Source organism: Centrocercus urophasianus, unplaced genomic scaffold, assembly GCF_019232065.1.
Source record: "Centrocercus urophasianus isolate 14NV4802_14NV808 unplaced genomic scaffold, USGS_Curo_1.0 seq_14, whole genome shotgun sequence".
NCBI lineage: Eukaryota > Metazoa > Chordata > Aves > Galliformes > Phasianidae > Centrocercus > Centrocercus urophasianus.
Window position 1 is genome coordinate 43,865,946 of NW_024884586.1, and position 26,594 is coordinate 43,892,539.

Sequence of the window (26,594 nt, forward strand, 5' to 3'; positions counted from 1 at the left end):
CCACTTTGTGTTAAGCTTATAAACATTGCATCAATTTGAATGTTAAAGTCCATCCCTATTATTTTGGCCTTGTGTTGTCTCAGCGATCATGCGTAAATGACAGCAGTGAAAATAACACAAAACAGCTTTGTTTCAAAGGATGTGACTAGCCTAAATTAAAACTATTTTTGAAATGACAGAAAATTAAAGCAAAACTTTGTACGCATGTGGAATTTTAGCATAAGGTGACTTATTGCTGCCTTCTTGCCAAGGCTTTGTCCGTAATTTCAGGTCTCCACTTTCTGCTATGAGGCTTCTTTATAAAACAGAGCCAAACTCATTTTGACTGTCAGAAGTGCGAACGCAGGACCCAGGGCAGTTTGTTTTTTTTCTGCCCTCCCCTTTCTCATCAAGACCAGACTGTTTCAATGGCACAAAATATACTGGTAGGTTGTCATGTTTTAGTCTTTCCTTTTCACCTATGCTTGCTTGAGTCTCTTGCTGGGTGACTTTTTTGTTATATATATTTTTTTCTCTCTTCCACCCACTCGTAATAATATGAGATGTCTGTGTGGCTCTGCCTGCTTTGTGGATTTCCTCTTCCTGTTGTTCTGAATGTCAGTAGTTCTTGAATGATAGTCATGGACAAGTGATGTACTGGTCTTTTCCATGTTGCATGCTCTTAAGGGACGGCCATGACATAGTGTGTAAAAGTTATCAGTTAGGAGACGTTTAATTTTAAAATAGTTGTTTTTTATAGCCTGGGGAGTCATAGAGCCACTGGTCTTCCAACGTGTTAGAAGCTGCATGCCCTAATCTCTTGTTTCTTTGATCCACTTTCAGCTCCTTATCTCATATTCAGTCTGTATGATGGCAGGAGAGAAGCTATTTTACATAAAGGAGCTTGGAGTGGTAGAACTGTAATGGTCTTCATGGGTGTCTGTCCCCAGATATTCCTACAGCTTTCTCACGTTGACAAGTTCACCTGGTCTTTCAGGCTGGAGACTGCTCCCTGGCAGGTCTAACAGCCATGTTTTTGCATTGGCTACGGAAGTAACTTTTTTGCCTGTCTCAACCACCAGATGCAAGAAAACTCAACAGGCCCTGTTAACTTGAGATTTTAAGTCCTGTTTGGCCCCACTGTGCTACTGCCATACCTGCTGCATGATTCCCCTATGGATTCATAAGTTGTTGCTTAGTCTTATGAATATATGAGCTCTTCAGTGGCAAACCCTTGAAGTCTTAAAGCAAAAACAAGCCCAACAGCAAATCAAACAAATAACCTCATAGCTGAATAGAAGTGGCTCTAGTCCAATGTGAGAAAATGCTAAAACGTTAGATACCATTAGATGTTCCTGCAAATCAGGCACCTACTTTTTTTTTACCGCACCCAACTACCGCCTGAGGAATTTCACATGAGCTTGTTGTTTGGATTCTTTAGCATTGCCACTCCTATATTAAGACTCCTGCTATGACTCTTAAGCTCTTTAAAACTGCACACACATTTTGATATTGGGAACTGTAAAAGGAAACTGAACCATAACCATTTTCAGTTTCTCTTTTTGTTTCAACTGCTGTAATGAGAGGAAGAGTTGACTTGGAAGTAATTTCATAATTTTGTGTTTACGATCTCCTGTGTACTCACACTGCGTTTCGCTCTGATAAGCCTGCAAGAAGATGGGCAAAGATCAGACAGCTTTATGTGTGTGTAATTAGATACCCACTAAAAAGATTTGAGCTACAGAAATATTTAAATTCTGTTTATTAAATGGTTGCGTGCTGAAAGTGAAGATTATCCTGATGCAATGTACTGTGTGCAGAAAGGGAAGGGGGAAAACCAACTTTAATGAGCAGTCAGTGCTTTATAATGTTTCATATTGTAACTTTCTCAATTTTACTGAATATTGCGTCAGCTTAATCCCATTTTCTGAGAATTAATATTTGCTTAATTGGAATATAATTGCAGTACAGAATCCGCTCATCTTAAAAGCAGCTTTCCTTCAGTTTTCTATGTCACATTGTTCAGCAGCTTGCCTTTTAACCTAGCATGTAAATCTGTGTAATGATGACTGATTTTCCTTTTCCATTTCATAACGTGTAAAGATGATCAGGAGTTATGTCTCTTCTTAAAAGCATCTTAACATAGTAGTGACGCTTATAGATCAGCAATTTGATCTATATAGTGGTAGTCTCTTAAGTTTGTTTGTTGTTGTTTTGGTTTTTTTTTACTCTACGTGACTCTTTATTTCTGTGGATGGTAAAATGTGGAGTCCAGTTCTAAATGAGAAATAAAGTACTGCATTTCCGCTTTTTCATTTGTAACTGCAATTTACATGTAGTCTCATTCACTTTATGCATGAAGTTAAACAGACCACTGTTAATTTAGGCCAGTTGCTTGACATATCAAAATTAGCGTTCCTTTAACTTCTTAGAGTACCCTCCAGGGATAATTCATTTTCAAAACAATAGAATAATATTTTCTTAATAACAGAAACTTTTCTAAGCAGGAAAATGTCTTGAATAAAAACTGTATATTTTATGTAGTAAAAGCACTTCCATTTACTTATAGCACAGTGGTAAGAGGTTGAAAACAGGGAGTTTCTGGTGTGCTGCTGTGAGAACATCAGATTAGAGGCAGTAAAATTACCTCCCACGTAAATAAAAATTTAAATACTTGATATTTTGCAAGGTTCCATTTACATTACTTCAGGAAATGGAAGGCAGAGCGAGAATTTAAACACTGAAGTGTAGAAAAGTATTCTGAAGTTTGTCCTTACAATCCTAGAGCATAAAATTCCCACTGATACTCTGTAGAAAACTGAAGAAGTGAAACTAAGCTCATCCTGCCATAACCATTGCAGTTGCTAGGGAAGCAAGCATTAAAAAGAATGAAGCCTGTCAAGTTTGGATATACATTACACCTGCATTTCTTTAAAGAGAGTTGGTGGAAGGTGTATACCCTAGGGCCCCAACCTTGCAAACTCTTACATGTGTGTTTGTTTCACATGTGTGATTCATGCCTTTTGAAGTCAGTTCCCTTCTGTAAGTGTCTGCCAAGTCAAAGCCTAGGATGATACGTACGGTGCAGCTTCGTGGTGGCTGCAAAGTCAGAGCCAGAAGTTCTGGTGGCTTAATCTGGATCTTAAATTTTGAGCATGGGAATGGATATTTGAAGACCACACTAAACCCTTTATTCTGCTCTTCAGTCATTAAAATACTAGTTTACTTTTTTTTTATTGTTATTATTATATATGTTTTTTTAACCTTCAGTGTTATCATTAGTAATAGAATCAGAGCAGGGAAGACACTAGAAACACTCCTGGTCTGTTATATTTTCCATTGGAGAGCAAATAAATGTCAGTGGCAGTATCAAAAAGCTAATTTCAGTAACATGAAATAGCACTGTTTGTATGGGCTGTGTCTGAGCCAGAGCCATGGTTAGGTAATAGAGGGAGCTAAGGAAAGGCAGACAGGAGCAGCTCGCAGGCACCGCGCGTGCTCATGGTTTTGCTTATTAGATGAAGCTGGACTGGACAAGCAGCTCTGCGCTGCAGGTTAACATGGAGACATTGGTCTTTTCTCTAAACTTATGCTTTAATTATCCAGCAGTTGCACTGCTCTTCGTTGTGTGCTGTCATGTTAGAAAGGGAGTCGCATTTGAACCATTGCCAGGAATTTTATTGCTCATGACATCAGTTAAAGCGCTGGTCCTTCTGAGGCTTTAGCAAAGCCATAGAAGAGCAGAAACAATGTCTAAAGACAAATACCTCTCTTGTGCATGAGACATATCAGCAAATGCACTGCCAGCCTCTTGAAGTCTGAATAACACTCTTGTGGGTAAATGTAAGAAGTGATAGGGCTGGATAGGGCTTAAGTTTTTTGAGAATATAGATGCCGTTTGAACGCAAATAGGAACAAGCTGCTGCACAGCTTAGCCCCACATAGTTCTCACATTGAGTGATGGGAATGTGAGTGGTCTATGCTTTCTTGCTCTTCATAGTCACAGTACCAAATTTAACACTTTTCAGCTAATTACTGGTCTAAGAATTCATAAATGTAGAATTCATTCTCCTCTGCAGGCTGAAAAATAGGATGCAGTGTCATTATTTACTTTCTCAAGGGGATGCTTGTGGGTGACAAGCTGTGTTATAAGGGACCTTCCTGAGAAAATATTTCAGATAAACAACTTGTGGTGCTTGCTGTTACAGCAATGCTTTGCCTGCCATGATATATATATGTATATATATTGAAATTAAGTACATTTTGAAAAAATACATCTGATAGGGCAAATAACTCATGTTTGGAAAAGCAAAATGATTCCCACATTGCCACTACAGTGTTTGGTTTTTAATTTATAAGGATAGACCTTACATGGAATATATAAGATTACATAGACTTAATCTGGATAACATTAAAAGTAACTTCTCATTCAAGATGCAGTTTCTTAAAGAGAAGCAGTGGAATTAAGTAAGCAGTTTAGTCCAGTTCTAAAATGGGAAGGCCTGTGGCTACCTCCAAGAAAATGCAAGTGATGTAGCACAAATAAGTGAACTTGTTATTTTGAATTAATACAGATGAGTTTAGGCAGTGGCTTGAGAAACTTCAAGTCTTTTCTTCAACACTCTAATTCTCTAAATATGGTCTAGTAATTTATTTGAAAGAGGAATATTTGAAATAGGAAATCTGATCTGCTGATGCCATCTCACCTTTTCTGGAGAAAACAGTATGCTTTTAGGTTTGTGACCTAGATTATTTGTTTGGCAGAGGAGCACAGTCACCTCCCTTTGGAACCAAGTTCCAAACCTTCCATTAGGCCACTCGTGAAAATGTATTTTGTGATTTTTTTTATCTGTCATGTTATTTTCTACCCAGGACAGTATCTCAGAGACTGGCCTTGTCCATGGCTTGGCAGAGTTTCTGTGGAAAAGGGAAGGAAATTTGTTTCAGAAATTTCTCAAAATCTGTGATTGTTTCTTTTTCTTTTCTGCTTTTTTTTTTTTTCTTAAAGGCACATACAGGTGATCAATTTATTACGAGAAACAGGAGCACATCTTTCAAGCCATGACTTGGAGAACACTGGAACAATACTTTGCAGGTAAATGTGATTTTAGGGAAGGTGGGGCCCTAAAATTGAGATGGAAGGGAAGGATTTTCCAGAGGAGACTCTCAGAATGGAGAACAGCTTTCAAGGAAGTTATTCCCTGTGTCCCTGGCACATGACATGTGACTCCTCCTGTGCGAAACTAATAATGAAAAAGCAAGAGAGTGATGAAATTTATTATCAACTCTGTACTGCAACTCCAGTAAGTCAAGAGGGCTCCAAAGTAAAGAAATATTGTCAGGATAAGTGACCGAGAAGACAGCACACAGTTTTTTGCAGGCAATGTCAGTCTCAAACAGTGAGAAGGAAATAGATTTTTGAATAGCATCTCTATTTGAAAACAAAGTTGCCCATAGTGCATAGTTTTTATTAAAATAAAATCCTCTTGTTGCTTGATGGGAGCGGCTTTAACAAGTGTCTTTCTCAAAATATGTAAGTCAAATGCATTTCAAATGCATTTCACTCCAAAACAGCAAGTGCTCACCACCTCTGTATTTAATTTTAAGCGAATATAATCTTATATTACAGCAGTACAGTTGCAGGTTTTACATACAGTTGCTGTTAATATACCTATGTGCTTTAATACTAAGGGTACATATTTCAAAAAGAAATAGATACCAGATTTTGTTCAAGGTTTTGAGTTCAGAATTGTGAGAAGGCTTTTATTAATTTCCTATCATTATTGGTTGTTTTTACTTCATTTCTTCTTCTCCTCTGAAATACAAACAACAACAAAAACATCCCTCAATACAAGCCTCTGTATCAGGGCAGGGCAAGTCTCAATTTGAGGACTGCACATCATCCTCAAATCTATAAGGTCTGGGTAGGTATGCATTATTGTAGGGACCGAACCCTGTTCTTCAAATAATTCCAGAATGAACAAATACAAGCTGAAGGTTTTGAGTTGTTGTAATTTACTCAGGGGAGACTGGATAATAGGAGTTTCACCACTGATATGTGCTTCACAGGGCACTGCAGGTGATAGCACAGAAGTGAGCACTTCCTTTGCATTGTATCCATCCATCAAGACGAGAGGAGTGGCTTAGAGAATTCCTCTGCAAATAAGTTGGCCCCTTGCTTAGTGCTGCACCACGTGCAGAACCTGTTTGGCTGCCTGACATGAGTGGGGCGTCCACAAAGAGAACAAGGGGCCTGTAAACAGAAAATGCTTCTGACACTGTGTCGCAGCATTTCAGGGACCTGTATGGCATGATTTCTTGTTCAAAGCTAATATTTTGCTTTGAGGTTTGGAGATATTTTATTAATGGTGGTAAGGTAAATATAAAAACAGCATTTTCACATGGCTGAGCTGCTGATAGAACAGGCTGTTTGTAACATCTTCCCTTCACCTGATCTGAAGTATTTTCCTATGTCTCTTCTATCCTTATATAACGTACCTTAAGGTGCAGTTTGTACCATTCTGAATTTGTCCCCATGTCAGTATGTCATTGGATTTCATTGGAACAGGTTGCTCAGAGTTGTGGATGCCCCATCCCTGGAGGCAATCAAGACCAGGCTGGATGTGGCTCTGGGCAGCCTGGTCTGGTGGTTGGTGACCCTGCACATAGCAGGGGGGTTGAAACTAGATGATCTTTGTGGTCCTGTTCTACCCAGGCCATTGTATGATTTTGTGTCTGCTTCTTGGATTTGAGTACAACAAAGCTGCTTGCTATCTGATACTCTCTGGGTTACTGCCCTTAACCAGCTCATCTTTTTTCTCCATACAGTTCTCTGTTACTAGAAGCACGTTTTTGCCATTACTACTTACCTATCATCAAACAAACTGATTTTCCCGTAAAGCCACAAACACTGAATTTTCTGCCCTGCCTCCTCAATTTCCTTATGTTCAGACTCATAATTTTGGGAAGGAGATAAAAATAAATGTGCTCTGTTGGCTCTGGTGATGTTTGAGAGGAAAAGGAGTACCCACCAGAGCTGGGACTTGGACAGTGTACGTAAGAACTCATGTATGAAGTGGAGATGCACAAGGATGCAGCCAAAGTGATCTTGTTAAATCTTTCATGGTTTCATCATTTACTTTATTTTGAGGAAGTGAGAGGTGTTAATCTGCTCTTTAGAATCACTCTGTTGATGCTGGGAATCTGGTCCATAGCTTTGTTTTGAAATGCAAAATAGATCTCAATGTTAGCATCCTATCTATTAAAAATGGCAGAATCTCTTCTCGTACTGCAGTAGCATTGGCATCTTTGCAGAAACAGGCCATGATCAGACATACTGGGACATGCAGCCATACTCTGAAGGCTTGTCATGCTCTACAATTGATGAACAGTTGCTTTTTGTTCTTGTTTTAGATAGGAAAGAAGTCTGTATTGAAATGAGACACTGTTCAAGGCTGTACCTCACAAAATTAAGTAGAAGCAATAAAACCAAACCAAACTTTTCTATGTCATTTTTTTTTGAGATTACATAAAATTATATACAATGGAAGTGCAGAAAATCTGTGACATTCTAAATAAGATGCTCCTAGTTTTACATAAATTTTGAGGGCTAGTTCTGAGAGAGAAGAAATAAATGTGTCTGTGTACAAACTGGGGCCAAGCTTACAATGCCTCCTGTCTTACAAAAAGTCTGCTGCAGCTATGAGAGATGTGGAAATACTGGATGAGAATAGCACTCCCAGATATGCTCAGGACGGGACAACCCATGCTTTGTACTTCAATTTTTTTTTTTTCTTTAAAAAATAAATAAATGTTGATGATGCATCCGAAAACAGAAGGTCTTTCCTGATTGTTTTATATAAGCACTGAAATAGGAAATCACCAGAAGAGCAGAGCTTTGTGTTCCTTGGAAAGATGAAATCCTGTTACTGTATCTGAATTCTGTAGCAAGCTCCATTGTATTTTGTTCTCTGGTCACAGTCCTCAGAATACATATTTAACTTGATCGGTAAATGGCTGCTGCAAAATTGAAGATACTTCTGTGTATTTGGATTGCTCTAATATCACAGAAAGAGACCACTTCATGCTGTTGACCTGTGGTACTGTGAGTTGAACTGCTCTTTCTGAAAAGGTGCTAATTAGGTATTTAGTTTCTAAGTACAGTTTGCTGCTTACAGTGATGAAGCTGAATTGCCCTGTGTTTGTAATAGCTCTGAAAGTTCTTGACTTTGTCCAGAGTGGTTTCCACTTTGCAGTGACATTCTGAGGCCAAGTGTTTGAGTGCAGCCCACTTGTTCAGCTTTTGGTTTGTTCATTCCTTCATTCTGGGACCTCTCAGTGTCAACAGCAAGTCTTTGTGAACAGTAATTACTGTGTTCTGAAGTGACTGCTAAGCAACTTCTCTGATTTGCTAACACTTCTTTACTAAAGTTTACTTTTTTCTGCAGTTTCCTTGAGGGCTTCCCACTGAGTTTCCTGTTAGACTGCCTTTGCTTCCTCTATTTCATCTGTTTTCTGAGAGGCCCTTTTTGTAACAGCAATTGTAATTAATGGCTTACTGGTCTTTTCTTCCTGACGTCAGACCCCACTGCCACATCCCTGTCTCCCTGAGTCCCAGCTGTGGGCCTCAGCCCTGCCCTGGGGCTGGCCGGGTTGCAAGAGGAATATGGAGATCCTCTTCACTGTCTTTTCCTGCACAACTTCTGGGACTGCTGTGAATGAAAGCTTCTCTCTGCCTTTCTCCTCAGGCTGCTGCAATTAGAGGCTTCTACTCCCCTGAAAACATTTTTTCAGGTACTTAAGAGATTTAATCAACATCAGAGGTGATTTCGGTCTAGCAGAGAACTGAAATTTTCAGACTTGCTTTTAGGCTTTCTTCCATAAGCTTACCTGACCGACAGCCCCTTGCATCTTCCTGCACACTCTGCTCTCCATTGGTCTGCCCAGGCATTCATCATTCCGGAGCCCGGAGCCCATCACTGCCGTTCCTCTACAGCAAGCAGCATTTCAGGCAGCGAATGTTGAACTTAATAGTACTGGGGGTTTCCCCCTCATAATGAGCTACAGCTTCATCTGATGGTTATCAGGGAGCTGTGCTCAGACAGTCCCAGCATGCAGCAAGGAGCTGCTCTCCATTCTGTGGCCTGGTGTGTTTTTATCCTTAGAAATGCGGAGGCAGCCCTCCCAGCTTAGCCTGCAGAGTTGATAGGGACAGGCATGCTCTGTGCACGTGCAGGCTGTGAGCCCTTTAGAAGAAACAAGTTAAAAAGGAACCTTAGGAACTGCAGGTGAGACCCCCAGAAGATGTGCAAAGAAACATTCTAGCATACATTGCTCAGAAAACGTTAATTCACTAATTTCTATAAGATTAATGTTGAGCTTTACTATTGCTTGTTATGCATGGCAGATAAAGTATCTTCAACAGCCTTTTTCTCTTTCCTTTCCTTTTTTTTTTTTATGCTGCCTATTTAAATCTTACAAATTACCTGAACTCAAAAAAATCATAGCTGGCTGTCCAAAGGATAACACGTAAATGTGCTGTTTTAACTTCTGGTAGTGTGCAAACTTAAGAAGGGTTTTTCTCAGTGGCTTCAAACAGGGCAGACTGATTACGAACACATCTGTTCCCTCACTTATTCAGCTGCATCTTGATGCAGCCATTGCCCTCCCCCCAACTCACTTCATGAGATAAATACCGTGTTGTGAAATATGAAACTGAATGACTTTTTTTTCCCCCTTGGTCATAGTCACACCCACTGTGTGAAACCAGCCTGTTGTAAGTACTTATAGCACAGCCTTATTAATTTAAGGAACTGATTCATCAAGCTGTGTTGCTTGCTCAGCTATTCAAAGCTGTTGTAATAGTGTTCCTTTCCTTACGTCTCTGTCCTGCAGCCATATTGAACCTGTTCTGGTTCAGCATTTGCTTGTGGAGCTCATAGGCAGCACACAGGAGCACAGTGAAATACACTGAAAGAACCAACATACTTGTTTTTTTCCAGCCTTGCAGCTAAAGGTGATGTGGATGGGCTGTACGCCTGGTACCTGGCTGGTGCAGACCTGGAGCAAACTGGTTATGATGGCAAGAACGCCCTACAAGTAGTAAGTGTGCACATGGCCATACTGCATGCAGTGCTCTAACTCTGTGGGTGCTGTCAGGTAATACAAATTTGGGAAAAGTAAATGCTGCTCTGGAGCTATAAACTGGGTTGCTGTATGTTGTGAACTCAAGTCTGGTGCTGTCCTCAAGTAATAGATTGTTGGAGCCAGAACTTTCTCATCTATCTCAGAGGAATTAAAATTTAAATTGGATTTTAATTATATTGTGGTAATATATTCTTACTTCCCACAAGAAAGTATTTGCATGTCATGGTGCACAGGATGGCAGGATTTATTCATGTTTCTACTCACAGGCAAAGGCTACAGGGCATAAGGAGGTTCTTGACTTCCTCAGACAGAAGCAACAAAAGAAGGTAAGACTCATATTTCAGGGGCCTGGTTTCTGAAATACGTGGGTCAGTATATGCTTATATGAAGGAGGACTTTGTATTTAAGCCTTATCTCTCATTTGAGCGCTGGGCTCAGCTGCTGTCCCTGCCTTGGTCTATGGAATGGAACTAATGCTTATTCTTCTTTTGGCCTGAAACAATAAGTGATTTTTTACAGTGTGGCTCAGAATTTGGTTGGGTACCTAAATGCTATTACAATAAATCTGTTGAGGGCAGCAGTATCTCATTCTCCTGGCCTTCCACACACAGTAAATTGTTCCTCTGTCTTGTCTGCTTTAGAGAGGAAGTTCCTTCCCTTGGTCACCCTGCCAGGCCTGTTTTGCAGGGTGCTATGCCCACAGTGTGGGAGCATGCCCTTCTCCAGCACAGCCACGGTGTGATCACAGCCTCCCACTCAGGAAACACTGCTTGGTACTGCAGCATTTGCAGAGATGTGCTCTCCATCTGGCTTTTTCACAGAGCACCTTTCACTAGCCCATCTTAGCATACAGAACATCCGGAGTTGGAAGGGGCACATGAGGTTCATCAGGTGCAACTCCTGGCTCCACACAGGGCCGTGAAAAACCAAACTGTGTTTGAGAGTGTTGTCAAAACACTCCCTGAACTCTGGAAGATTTGGGGTAATAAAGTCAAGCACTGCAGAAAAATAGGCAGATTCTCAATAGGCAGAAGGTAGCTACACAGCAGGGTGTGTTTCTGCACATGGCTCTCCCACCCAGAGCACAGGACTGGGCAGTGCCGTGGCCTCTCTGATTTATGTATATGGCTTCATGGCTGTCTCTGACTCCCGGCATGAATCTCTTTTGTGCTGCTAATGCATGAGGTGTGTTCTCCTGGCTGAACGCTTGTGAGAAGGGTGTGAGTCCCATGTTCAAAGCATCAGATCTGACAAGTCTTTCTGCAGTGAACTTGTCTGGGCGTTTGACCATCCTCAGTGCTGTGCTGTAACTGGAGACATTTAAAACTCGCCTTTTATTTCTCTGAACTCCTTTCTGATGCAGTATGTTGTGGATTTAGATATCTCTTCTCCAATATATTGGCAAGTCTAATACCAATTTAATTACTGGGAGGAGATGATGTCCTTTATTTAATCAAAAGAACATGAAATTTAGTTAAAGGTTTGGTTGCAGTCATGGCTACCTTGCTTCTTCCGTGTCCCATTTGATCAATGTGAGTGAATTCATGTATATAGGTGGGTAATTGCATTTAAAAAATAGTTGTGGTCCAAATGAGAACATGAGACAGAATCAGGCTTTTTTTTTCCTTTCCTGTAAGTTTGGAGGTTTTATTTCTTTTAAGCTGTTGAAGTAGGATTAGATGCAGTCACAGTCTCAAGCTTTTGAATGGAAGCTTTCCAGTGCCAGAATGAAAATGTTAAAAATGCCTTCACAATCTGCGTGGTGTTGCAAAGTTATTTCCATTTGCAGTGAAATCTGTCTGCAAAGGTCACTTTTAGTTTGCAAATAGGGAATTAATGTGTTAAATCTTCAGCTCCTAGTTGGATATCTCAGCTCCTTTGGTCTGAGCCATCAGTAGTGCAGGCGATCTCAAGGAAGTCATCAGTGATGCATGAGAACTTGCTTGACAGGCTGCATGGTAATCTATTCCCAGGAAGGTTTTGGATACTGCCAACTGTTAAACATCCATTTTTCTCTTCATCCATAGGCTGTAGAAGATGGTCACTCCTCTTAGAAATACCAGCTCTGAAGTATTAGAGATGTTCAGTGATTATGAGGAGAAAAAAGGAAAGAAAAAACAGAAGCTGCACACGGAGCATGCAGGAAAACTAAAACTGACTTAGAAATGTTCTTTACTTAGGAACACGTTCAGCTCTCACTGATTTTCTAAAAACAATATGCTGCTTTATGTTTTAATCACTTTTTTTTTAAAAGGAAAGTTTTGTGAAAAAGTGAGGCTGGAATGTATTGTCCTTACTGCACAAGCTCTGCTTTTAAGGAGATTTTTTGAATCTTCTTTCATTAAATCACCGAAGACAGTATTGCAGGCATGGCAAAAGGAAGTGCCGTGGTGAACTCGTTCCAAGAGAAAACAGTGGATTGTACATTTCTGTGTTTCAACTAATAAAATCTCTGTGGAACAATGTTGGTTTCACTTTGTCTGATTTTTGCAATGGCTTGTATCACTTCAGCTGCAATTACAGCAACTGTGAGTGTCAGTGCAAACAATTGAATCAGCCGTGGGCATCTGCCTGCAGTTGTGTACTAATCTTCACCAGTGTGTCACTGTAAAGCCTCACTTGAAATGAGTAGGATGCAGATGCCATAAAGCATGTTTGTGGGACTGTCTGAGAGAACTAGCTGTTTTGTTTCTAATTGCATCTCTGCCACATCCTGACCGGAATATAATCAAGATTGCTACATGCTGGACACTGAATTCTTTGGACTGGAAATGCGATCTTGGTGTTAACAAACCCTAAGTTTAAAATCACAACACCTTCAGTCTAAAGGGAAAAAAAAAAAGTGATACACCCCTTTCCAGCTATGTCCATCCCAGAGTATGTAAACACAGAGAATACTCCAGGCAAATGCATATATTGGCAATGGCAACTTTTAATTTCACCTTACAGCTGCTGCAGTAATCTGTGTGGATTTTATATCTATTTCATCTGAATGGAATCTTTGAAGTGCAGATAGTTGTTTCTTTTCCCTCTTTATGCTGTTCAATCTTCCCACAGCTATTCTTACCATGGAGAAGAGCTGCATGGATGACTTGCTGAGCTGGCTGGCATTAAAAGATTCCCAAGGCATGCTGCATATCAGATCCCTCTGAAACAGGGCAACCATGAGTGCACTCTGAGAAAATAAAAATGCACAGTATTTTAATGTGAAAAGTAGTGCACCCCTTCAATATGGTCACAAATGCTACAACTGTGCTGCCTTGTTATTAAACAATTGATGCTATATAGCAATAAATATGCTTCAGATTCAATAAAACTAGTATTAAATTAAGTAAATGAGATCTAAGATAAGCTTCAGAAATCATGCCTCAAATTCAGTGTCTTATCTGTAAATACACAAATGGAATGTCTGTAACAAAGCCATGTTTGTGCAAATTTCTGCAATTAGGAGGAAAAGTGTACAGAGCCTCCTTTTCCCATAGTTTAGACCTAGTATCTGAACTCTTGTCTAAAAGGAGGTGCACTGAAGTAGGAAATCCCTTGATAAACTTCTCTACAAATTACTTCCTTGAGATTAAAATAAATAATAAAAAACTAACTAAATAAAAATAAAATAAAAAAATAAAAAATTTTAAAAAAACCTAACTAAATAATAAAAAACAGATTCTCAGATGCAGTGACATATCTATAGCAGCACATCTCTGTCCCAGGATGGATGACTGCAGCATATACTGAAGCATCCTTATGCCTTTCAATAAGAACTGGTTTGATTACAGAAAACATTATAAACTGTGATGTTCTTATATTTCTAACATCTGCCTAAAGTAGAAAACTTCGGGTTTTTTTTTTGTTGTTGTTGTTTTTGTTTTTTTTCTTTTTTCTGGTCTAAATTACTGAAGCAGTAAGTCTCAACATTAAAACTGAAATAGAGAGAAGGAAACAGACAACCATTTTGTTTGTGTATACTGGCCTAGCAGTAAAGACACGAGGGGTAACGGTTAGAAATGTGATCCAATAAGATTGTTAGAAGCTTGTGAAGCTAAAAAGTGTGCTGGGTCACGTTTACAGCAAGAATAAAGAGGTATTAGGTTATTTCTGACAAACCGTTACAAAAGTACATGCATTACTTTTGTACATGCCATTAATGCATTACCTCACATAAGATGGTATTCCTGCAACTTTTTTGATACAATCTGCCCTATAAATAGACTGATATCTAAAAAAGTGCTCATGGGAAATGCGTGAATGCACATTTAACATCTGAGAACTGAATCTTGGTCAAAATTTCACTCAAGAACTGCAGCAGTCATCAGGTTTTAAGATAAACTTTGTATAGGGTACTGTGATCGCAGAAGTTGCAGTGATCACCCAGTCTACTCAGAAACTTCAGCTCTGGATTCTGTTGGGGGCAGAACTCAGTAACGCTTTCAAGATGCTGCATTTGTCTGGTTTGTCTGCTACACCCTTTGCTTTGTGTAGTAGACGTAGTAATCATAATTGTAGTCTCCGTGGCAATTCTGAGTCTTGTGATGAACCTACTTCTATACAGTAACACTTCAGCTTTACATATTTAGTGGTTAAAAGCAAAATCTTAATATTACTAAGGAATGAAAATTGTACCAATTTGTTCCTACCTATTTGTTCCAGTTACTGTAAGCAGCTAGGTGTCATGCATGAGTTAAAATATGCTAAGTATTCTTGGGGCAGCTTTAGATTTTCAAACATCCTAATTTTTCCCCTTCAAGTCATCACTGAAAGATCAAATGCGCTCTTCTTTCTTATCCAGCAGATGTCTGCTTGGTAAAGCTCTGTGGGTTCAGCAGCTGTACAATGCCATACTAACACTAACATGCCCATTCTATTGCCCAGGACTAGCTTGCTGGTCCTTTCTTAACTTCTCTAACAACTTCACCTCCAGTTAGCCATGATGCCCTTATACCCTTTCATGTCTGTGTCCATCTGCTAGATCAAACATCTAATTCAAGGATCATTTGTAGATCCCAGCTTGATATTTTGTACACAGTGGAATAGCATGGCGGAAGCTGGATCATTTTGCAGACTTTTGGCACAGAAGAGCTCACGATGTTTTTCAGTATCAGTTTTTAATGCTTAACAGAACATAAAAATGACGTATTCATTTCTGTGAGAAAATGACAGCAGTAATCTGCTGCTCAAACGTTGGATTTGTTTCTGGTGCTGGGGCTTTGAAGTGATGCTCTTGAAACGAATGCTGGTGGTGAACCTCTGCTGCCTCTCCTCTTCCACGGAGGAGATGCTGTGAATGCCTCATGTAAAAGTCAAACATTGCATCAATTTTAAAGCTTTCTTCACTTGGCAGACAACACCCAGCTTCCACTTTGTTTCTTTTTCCTAATGATCCAGCAAATACTGCCAAGGGATAGCGACTACTTGGGCTATGTCAGCACTTCTCTAACACTGTGAAAAGCAGGGATTTGCACAATTAATATGTCTGAGTTCCTGATTTGAGTTACAGCTTTGCTTTCCTGAATGCCACCACTTTCTTTTTTAATGATGTCTGAAAACATTAAGCTTCTTTTTGGAGATTCTCTTATAAAACTTCAGCAGTGGAAGGGTATTCTTAATTATTTGCAAAATCAGCATGTGCTTGCTCTCACTGCACGTTGTTTTGGCTGACCCACTGACAGATTGACTAGCTGTGTCTGATCAGTACTTGCTGAAGGACATCAGCTGTTCACAAGCCTTCAGTATCTGCTCATTCTTCTTCAATTCCTAAAAACTCCACTTCTGCACATCTTTACTTTGAATTACTGTGCAACAGCACATCTCATATGTCTCATACGATGATTTTGGTGCTCAGCAGGGAGTGACATTGAAATCTCTTATCTGAAACTAAAGCCTTTAACTTCCTTAAAGCAGACTTTTGCAGTCATCTGAACAGTATAATCTATGGGGATTCTACAAAAAAAGACTGTGATGTCAGCATTTTTATCTATTTTTAAGATGGGTTCAAGTAGTGAAATGACAAATGAGAGAAATGTATCCCCTGTGCACAGAAACCAAATTTTGCTTGGTTCTAAGCAGTAATGGTCCTATGGTAAAATCATATTCAGCTATAGGTGTAATCCCCTTCTCCAGGCACTTATGCTGATCCCTGCATAGAGCCTACACAGTAGTGTATGAAATGAAGTGCTTTTAGTTTCCATCATTGTAATTTGTTAGATCACTATAAACCTGAAATAATTTTGTAGTAAGTGAAAACAAATTATGAAGAACCGATCAAATGTGAGGGGTGTATGTCATCACAGGCACTGCTGACACGTTTGTGTCTCTTCCAGGCGGGCTGTGTTAGAAGTAAAATCATTAAGACTGACTTTCCATGATTCTTCTGCAGCTTTAATTGTGCTTTAATTTTAGTGACTCTTTTGGAACAGCTACTAATGTAGAAAGCTTGGGAGATATTTAAAATACCCTACTAAACCACACCAATGAATCTGTTGGACTCAGATGTTGCCATCTTAGATAGTCCATGAGTCAGATTAAAACCTGCTACTACTAGATTGATTATTTGTGCAAAGTGTCTACTTGAGAATTACTGCAGAAACTTCATTATATGTACATTTGTTTACCTGTGATCAGCTGAATGGGAAGAGGCAAAAGCCTGCATCTCAAAAAGTGCAGCTGAGAAAAGTACCTGATTCATAGCAGCAAAATGCAATGTCTTGTAAGCTGCACTAAACAGCTCTCCTTCGTTTGTCTCGAGTTGGGAGAGTTGATATAAATCCCGTGGTCAAAGACTTTGGTACTCAGTGTCCAAATCTACATTGACATCTGATCAAACCTGCTGCAGACGTAAGAGAAGCAAATAAAACGAATGGGGAGCACGACTCATTGCTGGCCCAGATGGTGAAGGAAGAGGCAGTGTCCCTTTCCCCTCGCCCAACCCTGCCAACACCAGCTGGTTGAGACTTGCTCAGCTGGTGCACATCTCGTGCTCTCCCACTCGTGTCTTCGGCAGCAGCACCTCCCTCGCAACCGGGATGCTGCGCTCAGAGGGAAGTGGCAGCCAAGCCCTGGGCAGGTGCCAGCCCGCAGAGTCCTGCAGCTCAACCCAGTTCCAGCAGCAAGCTGATGCGTGGCACCTGGCACAGCAAGATGGGAAGAGGCCAAGAGATTAGTCTCCGAATCAATACCACCACAACAAATAACTGTTCTCTCAAAACACCATATTCCACAGACCCTGGTGCCTTCTAGGTGTCAAAACAGGAGCCCGGTCTAACTTTCTTGCCCAGAAGAATGGCAGAGCTGCCTGCTAACTTGTATATGCAGCATTTCTGAGTGCAAATTAGTCCCACTAATTACATGTGTAAGTGTACAATGCGTGTGCCACCGTCCCAGATCCTGTTAGGTTCCAGTATGTGTTGTTCAGCTGCCACAGATCCTGCTTTTAAGACTTTGCAAGTGAGATTAGGTGAGACTCCATGCAGTAAAGGGTGATAAGAAAGGGAATAAAAGGAATTACAATAATGTTTGTTCTTGTAGGGTGGCTATTTCTACATCCTGATTTCGAATTATTTAACTAATTATTAGCACATAAGAGGAATGTCAGTCCTGGCAATTCAGAAGCAATGGTCATGCATAGCAAAAAGAAGACTGTCAGGATAGAGAAGGAAGGAATCATAATGGCAGTCTTTTACTGAGAGATAAGGACAATTAGAACCAAGACAGAAATTAATCCCATCAATGCATTAGAAGCTGCTGTGCTGGGGAGATTCTCTAATGGCGCATGAAAAAATTATACCTGTGTCTTTTAGGGTGTTCAACTTCTTTCCTAGATATATACTGCTGTGGACCTTTGTGATCAGAGCCCAGTAAAATGGGGTTTGGCTGCAGTAAATTCTTTCTGTGGAACATCTGATTCCTGCGGAAGGGTCAGTTTGGGCGATAACGATATCCTCAGCACCTTCGAGGTAAGGATCCTGCAGAGATCTGCTGAATCCAGCAGAGATCCAGGGCTTCAAGGCCAAGATGACTGCCTGTCATCTTTGCTGACTGACGGAATGGGATGTCAAATAAGGCACATTATTTACTTGACCACTTTGACTGAGCTCTTTGCCCACAGCTATGTCACCATTTACCACTGTTGTTTGGAAAATTCTGCATTCAAGGACATAAAACCAGAAGTATGACAAGTTGCTAAAAATTACCATACTATTTTATACCACTCTGACTCTCCATCTTCAATGGTCTGAACCAGCAAACACTTTAAGAAATCTCAGTGGTCAAATCATGAGTAATGATTTTCTATCTCATGGCTTTATGGAGCAGATCATATCATTCTGTTAAGTCTGAAAAGCTATCTGCAGATCACACAACTTGGGAAAGAGTGGCCAATGCACCAGAAGCACATGCTGCCATTCTGTGAATGTTGATTGGCATTTTTTGAAAGCCCAGTCCAAACTTTCTGAATTTTGGTAAAAATGCTGCAGAGATTATGCATCCAGAGTTGATTTCAAAACAGGACTCCGTGGATTCCATTTCTTATACATTCATTTTTAAGTGTCATCTTAATAGCTTGGGTACATGGTGAAAGTACTGCTGTGGATCCAAAGTTTCCAATGGAAAGTTACAGCACAGTGTGACTACAGAAGTACTCCTTCATTGTTTGCAACATGCTCTTCCTGATGTTTTTTAGAGCATCTATGATAAAGTTGGAAGTTCTCCCCAGTATCAATCTCTCAATGAAGAAGTTGACTCAACTCTTGGGGATCATCCACTTGACAGCTCACAAACCATCTCTGTAGCACAAGGACTGTCATTCATCCTTTTTTTTTGTTGGTTTAATTTTGTTTGTTTTAAAATTGCTGATGTATAGGTAATTGTACCCCTGATAAAGCCTGTAAGTACACAAAGTTGTGGTGTTTCCTTACTCTGGACTGGTTATTTGAAGAACTGACATGTTTAACAATACAGTCAAAAATTTGAAATAGGAAATGGAAGATGTCTACTGTTACTTACTTACTGCTAACTGTTGTGCTACTGCATACAGACAAAGCATGACTTGAAAAATTCTCCCTAGAAGGAAAGAGTACATTAATTTGTACTGCATAATTTACAGATTTAAGTGCTTGAATGGAATGAACAACACATTAAATCAGAGCAAGGAAAATGGTGACATGAAGTATTATGCACCAAATTGATACATGGCCTCTGGAGTGCGCAGGGAGGATGAATTGTTTAGACAGAGCATGTGACCTACAAGCCCATCTCCCACTAAGCTGGTAACTTTTAGATTAATCAAAATTTTGTGCTTAAAATGATGAATTCTTCACTGTTCTCCATATTTTAATTTCTAGCATGTCTTTATCAATTTAAGTGCTGAATGGCACAACCCCCAGCAATCTTTCTAAAAGTTCTTGGTTGAAAAAAACATCCCAACCCATCTTCTTTCTCTCTAAATTACTTATTGTTATTTAGGCAATAATATGAAAATACTTCCCATTCATGAGGAAGCATTAGGCTCTCTCTCAAGGTGCTTATTATCGCAAAGCAGGTTACTATTAAGCTGTTATTATGCTTACATGTGACACATAGTGGGCTGCTATATTGGCAAATGAGTTTGAGTCAACTCAAGTAAACAAGAAGTTGCCCCATCAGTGCTTGCTATGAACATATGGAACGGTGATTTCCCAGGGTGGAAGAAAATCTACTTGCAAGGTTTTTTGGTCTGTTTCCCAAGAATATGACAGGTATTTTACAGCACATGTCAGACTCCAAGTCTTTGCTTAAGAAACTTCCAACCTAATTTTAGGTAAGCAATAATGAGCAAGAATAGTAAATCAGTGGGGAACTGTTGAGGACAGGGAAAAACAATAGTAAGCTCTGAATCCAAGCTAGTTTGCATGCTGGATTCATTCTGAGTTTAGAATTGTCAGCTAAAACACGTTGTAGTACAAGAATTGTACTGTATGTTGCTCCACACCCTTCCAGGATATTACCTGCCAAAATACAGTATTGGCAGGAGAGTGTTGGGACTTTATGCCAAGGAGCATGGGGATACTGATGGAAAATAATGATATAATCTTCCAATCATCTGTCATAATGTCACATAATCTTTCACTATCAGAATATGCAAGATCTTATGCCTTCCATATTCTACCATACAATCAGCACATCCTTTTATGTCTTCCATAAGCTTACCATACATCCTTGCTTTCTCCTAGGCCAGCTGTTTGTTTCCTACAGTTATTCCCAGCATTAAGTCTTCATTTGTGCTGCTCCTTTGTTTGACACTATCAGCTGATTAAATTAGTATTTGCTTCCCTACACAAGCAGACTCCACCTGTGTTGTTTCTCCAGTGCAATCAGACAGGTCTCAATGCCTAACAGATAGCATAGCCCTATTTATTCGGCTTGTGCCCCTGAGTGGCAAACTCAATGGGTGACATACATGCTGCTTGTTTAATGAGGCCATTTGTTGCACCATGGTCCATTGCAAACCAAGCACATAACTACTGTGGTCATGTATATGCAGCTGAAAAGAGTAGGATACAAATGATATCCAGCTTAACCACCAGTAGAAATACAAGCTAATTACTGTTCCTTTTAATACAACCAAATTTCCCCTCTATCCAGTTTCAGAACCAATCCTACTATTTTAATGCCTCAATCACTCTTCATACCTTCACAGAGGAATAACAATTAATACATGGCTTATCCCTTGTATAGCGCTGTCAGTCCACTTCTACTGTTAGGTATCTCTCCTACCTTTGAAACCTTCATTCTGTTCTGTGAGACTGCCCAAGAGAGATAATGGGATGCTAGCCAGTAAAATTCATCCTAGCCACCCCTGACACATCTACCAAGTAGGAGACCTGTGCTGTCTTTTACTATATTCTTCTCTGAAAATAAAAACACAAACAACAACCTTAAACATTCAATCAGTAAAACCACCAATACATCCTAAAAAACACAAAGCAAAAGGTGACTTATCCTGCCTAAACCCAGTACGAGTTCTTGTACCTCAGTTCACACTGACTGCTCCAGGCAATTCCCCTCCTAAGACTCAGAGCCCTTCTTCAGGGCCATCAGCCATACGTGTCTGAACCTGAATCAGACCTGCAGTGGGGTCAGCGGGTGGTGTTACATCTCACCATCACAGCAGTGGGTTCTGACTGGTTTGTCTGGAAAGGTCTTTTACAGTATGGGCAGTAGGGTTATGATTTAGCTGAGTGGTATTGTAGAGTCATGGGTGTGGGTGTGTGTTTGTGTTTGTTAGGGGCGGATGAAAGTTGGCAGTAGTTAGCAAGGAATTATATATAGAAAACAGCTAGCATGGTCATGGTGTGCATGGTGTGTGCATCATGGGTAAGACAAGACATCGGACACTGTTGAAAAACAAGGGATCTTCTCACAGAGGAGCAGCCTTACTTCTACTGCTGTCAGCAACATATGTTTCCATTGAATTAACACAGCAACACTGCATATTCCTGTATTTTAGGCAGGCAAAAATAATTTTGTGAGAACACAAAGGTTCAGAAAGGCTGTAAAGATCGTACTCTCTAGGAAAAAAAAAAAGCACAAAATTAATTTCTGGGTTTGAGTCTGAGAGAGTGGAGAAGAACAGGAGCTGGTTTTACCAAAGGGAACTGAAACGCCTCCAGCCTGTATCTGGGGAGTTTGCATAGGCTCCTGGAGCAACCTGTCTGCTCCTGCTCTGGTGGGAGTGCCTCAATCACATGCACTGGAGTCCCTCGCTGCTCTGCAATGCCTGTTCTTATGGGCATTTCCTCCAGGACTGGCTTGAGTTGCCTATACATTTATAAAGAGCCAAAGATCATAGGATCTGGAGTGCCAGAATTCCTACATAGCACATATACAGCTCTTTAAACATGCAAAACACTCTATTAACTTTAGTGAAGCCTCATAAGATGAGGCAGGTACGCATTATCTCTCCTCCTCAAGGTGTGGTGAAGTGACTTGGTGAAGGCCTGAGGCTGAGTCACTGGCAGAGCAGGGCCAACCATCCACATCTTTCCTACATCACACAGGCTGCCCTGTCCCACCATGGCAAAGTGTGAAGGCCTTCCTGCCTACCCCAGCAGCAGGGCTCTGAAAACCTGGTGGGTTGTGTTCCATTCTTCACCTACAGACAAAGAGAGTGAAATTGTGAGGAATTAATGGAAGAAACTCAAAATTCAGAGAAAGCAACTCACGGTGTTGAGGCAAGTGGCCTGATTTATGGAAGTTCATGGAATCAAAGAATTGTTTGTGTTGGAAGGGACCCCTAAAAGGCCATCCAGTCCAACCTCCCTGCAATGAGCAGGGACACCCACAGCTCCACCAGCTGCTCAGAGCCCCGTCCAGCCTGACCTTGGCTGTCTCTAAAGATGGGGCATCCACCACCTCTCTGGGCAACCTGTGCCAGTGCCTCACCACCGTTACTGAAAGAAGCTTTTCCCTTGGATCCAGTAGTGGGGCTGTGGGGAAGATGGGGCACAGGCAGCCCTACTTCCACAGCACGCAGCATTTCATGGCATTCCCGAGCGAAAAAAAACATGCTTAGCAACATGGGGATCGCACCAAGCCCGGGGATTATCGTACGGAAGGGCAGGGCAGCGCACAGCAATGCCACCAGCCGATTCGGGGAGCCACGGAGCCTTTCTAAAAGCGGGCAGCCCCCCACCCCACCCCATATTTGCTGAGGGGAAGGCGCCGAGCGGTGCCTCGACAACAACAAAAATCCCCCAGCGAACACGACGGGCCGGTTTAGGGCTTTATTATTATTATTATTATTATTATTTTAATCCCATTTGTGTGAGGCTGGCAGCCAGGCGGGGGGAAGCCGGGAGGGCGCCGAGGGCAGGCGGCAGCCGCTGTCAGGAGGGCGCTGGGTGGAGTCTGCTCCGCGCTCCCGCAGCCGCCACCTCCGGCTCAGGCGAAACCTGTTGAGCGGTTCCCCCCGGTGACAGGGAGGAGGGCGGGAGGAAACGCCGAACAGGTTTGTCCTTTCTTCCCTGCTGACGTCGGGCTGCCCCAGATGATGATGATGGCTCGAAACAAAACCACCCCGTCAGGGAGAAGGCAGCCTGGAAAAACTGGTCCCGGCAGGGGCGAGGGCTGCATTCCTGGCCGCCGCGGCAGGGGACGGCTCGTGCCCGCGCGGGTATAAAAGCGTGCCCCGCACGCTGAGCCCAGCACTGGGGCGGGTGGCGGAGAGAGCGGCTCCGAGCTGAGAAGAATGGCTTTTTTTCTTTTTCTTTTATAAAACTTTTGCTGTTGTTATTATTCTTTCCAAGCCCCAGCGCGAGGCCGGCGGGACGTTGGCCAGGAGTAAGTGGCAGCTCTGTACGAGGAGCGGGGGGGTCCGGGTGCTCTCCAGCCCGACTGCCCCGTGTGTTTTGTCTCGTCCCCAGGTCCGCCGCGGCGAGAGGAAGAGCCGAGGCCGGCTGTTAGGAGAGAGGGGGATGCGCGTCCCCCGCCCCGCGCCTCCTCAGCCTCCTTGGTGCAGTGGTTCTTAACAGTTCAACAGTTCTCTATCATAATTGTGAAATGTTTAGGACCACTTGACCAGCGAGGTCCGGGCATCGGGCGGCCGACGGAGAGCTGAAGCGCCGCGGGTCGGCGGCAGGGACGGGGCTGAGCCCTGAGGGATGCTCCGGCTCCGGGGGGGCTGCGGGGACAGGAGGCGAAGGGACAGTATCTGTGGTATCCGTGGGGGTACTGAGAGGGGAAAAAAAAATAGTTATTGCTTGTACTGTGCGAATCGAGGGGTGTAATGTCTTCTTTAAAGGAGCAGGTAGGGTCAGTCTGGCTCTGTGGGAGGCGTTATGCTGTTTGATGTGTAACCATTTGTTCTTTTCATTCTTTTTACCCTTATGTCTAGACATAAAGGAAAACTCATGTTGGCTTTGACCATCAGCGCTGCACTTCAGAGGTTTATCACCTTTCCACTGGTGACATACGTAATCAATGATGGCACTTCTTATATGCAAGTGTTTCTTTTTCTCGAATACCCTTTTAGCAGGAGCAGTGCAAAGCTGAAGCTGTGGTGCTTTGTGCTGTATTTTCCCTGTATGTTTTTACTGCAGGCAGTTAAAGGATTATCCAGATCTTCATCAGAATGACTTCAGTGGGTTTATAAGTTTTAAGATTGTTTCCTTGATGGCCTGATCAAAAACTGTGGGCTTAACCAAGCCTGATGGACCTCCGATAAAAGTGGGTCTTTCAAAATGCAGTTGAAGAACTTTGAGTTTTTAAAATGGAATCTGGAAACAATGGTTTTACCAACAGTTTGTTTTCCTTTTAAAAGGATGACTTTGAAAAGTTTTTCCTACTTTCTTATTCTTCTCACGCTTGCCCCACGAGCCAAATAGAATTAGAAACGTTTGTTTTTTGTTTTCTTTTTAATCTTACATCTAAATAAAATGGTCAACGGACTGATTCATAAAGTAGAATTTTACTGCTTTAAATGTAACTTAAGAAATGTAGTGAGCCTGCCTATGTGTATCTCTTAAGCCTTAGTGTACCTAAGCCTTAAATGTATGTAGTCTTGCCATCACTTCTATTTTCTTCCAAAATACACTATTTGGCATGAAATCGGGGCACAGGAGGATAATAGCAGATGATTCTGGTCACGCTGAAGTCAAGAAGAGTTCTGGTGTTGCCTGCAGTTGAGTTGTAATCTTCAGAGGAGGAGCTTCCAGGAGAAGATGAAATATTTGAATAGTAGGCAAGTCTGGTATGTAGAAGTGCTTCTCAGCGACAGTTTAGGCAAGGCATGATGTTTTTTTTTTTTTTTTTTTTTTTTTTTTTAACCTACTGCTGTAACTCAGAACAAGTTAGGCAAGGTTAATTACAGTGTAATAGGGTTTAATTTAGCTGGGAATGAGGGTATGGTGGCTGCTAGCAGTGTTTCTCAAACTGTGAGGCTGGCCTCCTTAGGCAAGCTTAAACAAGCCCAAGGCAAATGGAAAAACACATTTTTGTCTGGGACTTGGCAAAGGTAGAACCCCCACATCTATTAATGATGATTCCTCATTTGCCAAGGCGAAAATTGAAATGTTCTCCCAAGGAAAAGATTAATGACCTGTTCCACTTAAGGGTCGGATGATTCAATACCATTCTGTCTCAGTTCTAATATATGGCACTCATTATCACAGTCTCTGAGCACCTCCCAAATATTTAAAAAGAAATAACACTAGTGTTCTGTACACACAGTTCTCATTAAATTCAGTGGGTGTTGTGAATGTTTAAACACAGCAAAGTAGAGCCCTGAAGAGTTGGAAATAGACTTGCAAAACACACTGTGGGTTTGATCCACAGCTGGCTTGAATCGGCCCAGCTCTGTTAACTGGAGGGGAGTTGCACTCATTTACATCAGCTGGGGTTTGACCCAGTGCTTTTCTGCCCAGTGCCACCTCCAGCTGATAAGCCTGATCCTCTCATCTGGCTCTATCCAAACTTGTTGCTGATTTCAGTGGCAGTGTGAGCTGTTTAAGCAAGGGTTTCCTGATTCCAAGGTATTATCGTTGCTCTGTGTAGGGGGGTTCAAGGTGATGTAAGTAGTGGCTTTTTTCCTCTGAGTCCAGTGTGCCCCTAAAAAGCTTAAGCTCTCTCTGATATGGGTCAGAGAATGTTTCTTTTTTTATTCAAGAATGGCCTCAGTAGTAATTCTGGAAGAACAAACCTGGTGGGAAGGCTCTACTTAGGTGGAGAAAAGAGCTGAATCTTCCTGCATCGGGTTTGTCTGTGTTGTGATGAAGCTATGTTATGCTTGTATAGAAACTGATGCTTTGTTATAACCCTTCTATGAAATCAGAGAGCATCACAACATTTCTGAAACATCTCTTTGATGTGTGCTTTTTTTTCTGTGGTGCTTTAAAGGTATAGAATAAGGTTGACTTCTAACTGTTGTTTTTCCTCTCTCAGACTGGGTGAACTCCTGATGACAAAGCTTGTAGTTTTCATAAGCTGGCGGTAAGCCATGTCCATGAACAAACAAACAAAAATCCCCAACAAATATGCACTGAAAACCTCTGGGCAAACAGCCTTTCCTTGTGATATTGTCTAAGCTAAGCAAAAGCCTGAGGGTGTGAAGGGAGGAGACTTCTGCCAAACTTAGTCAAACGTTGCCCCGCAGTTGCAGAGCATGTCTTTAGCTCTTACTATTAACATTGCAGACAGCATTTAAGTTTCTTATCACTAGAATCTTGGCCTTCGTATAATAACACTTAATTTTTCTGCTCCCTTTAAAAATGAATAGCAAAGGTATTTTATGGTCAGACTGGACGCAGGAGTGAGTTAAACCTTTTGGTCCCCTGGTCAAAGGAGCCAGTCTCCTGTGAGCTGTGCCCAAAGATCAGGAAGCAGCAGTGCATTCCTCCCTCCCCACCCTTTTCTGTAGGCTGCTTCATGCTCTGACAGCACCTTGCAGTTTCAGCACACACACACACACACACACACACACACACACACACACACACACACAC

At 41.5% G+C, this 26,594-nt stretch overlaps 1 protein-coding gene across 3 annotated transcripts in view; it reads left to right on the top strand.

Moving 5' to 3' along the window:
* Positions 1-12,569, top strand: part of ASPG (asparaginase) — a 44,331-nt gene extending 31,762 nt beyond the window's left edge. For 2 of the 3 annotated variants that reach the window (XM_042814026.1, XM_042814025.1), the window contains exons 13-16: positions 4,988-5,074; positions 9,981-10,080; positions 10,392-10,451; positions 12,153-12,569. In XM_042814026.1, coding sequence (XP_042669960.1) covers positions 4,988-5,074; positions 9,981-10,080; positions 10,392-10,451; positions 12,153-12,179 — 274 coding nt within the window. In that variant the 3' untranslated portion in view covers positions 12,180-12,569. Of the gene's footprint in view, positions 1-270; positions 426-4,987; positions 5,075-9,980; positions 10,081-10,391; positions 10,452-12,152 lie in introns of those variants that run through there. The other variant, XR_006168032.1, reaches the window with a different exon arrangement.
* The last annotated feature ends 14,025 nt before the right edge of the window (positions 12,570-26,594 follow it).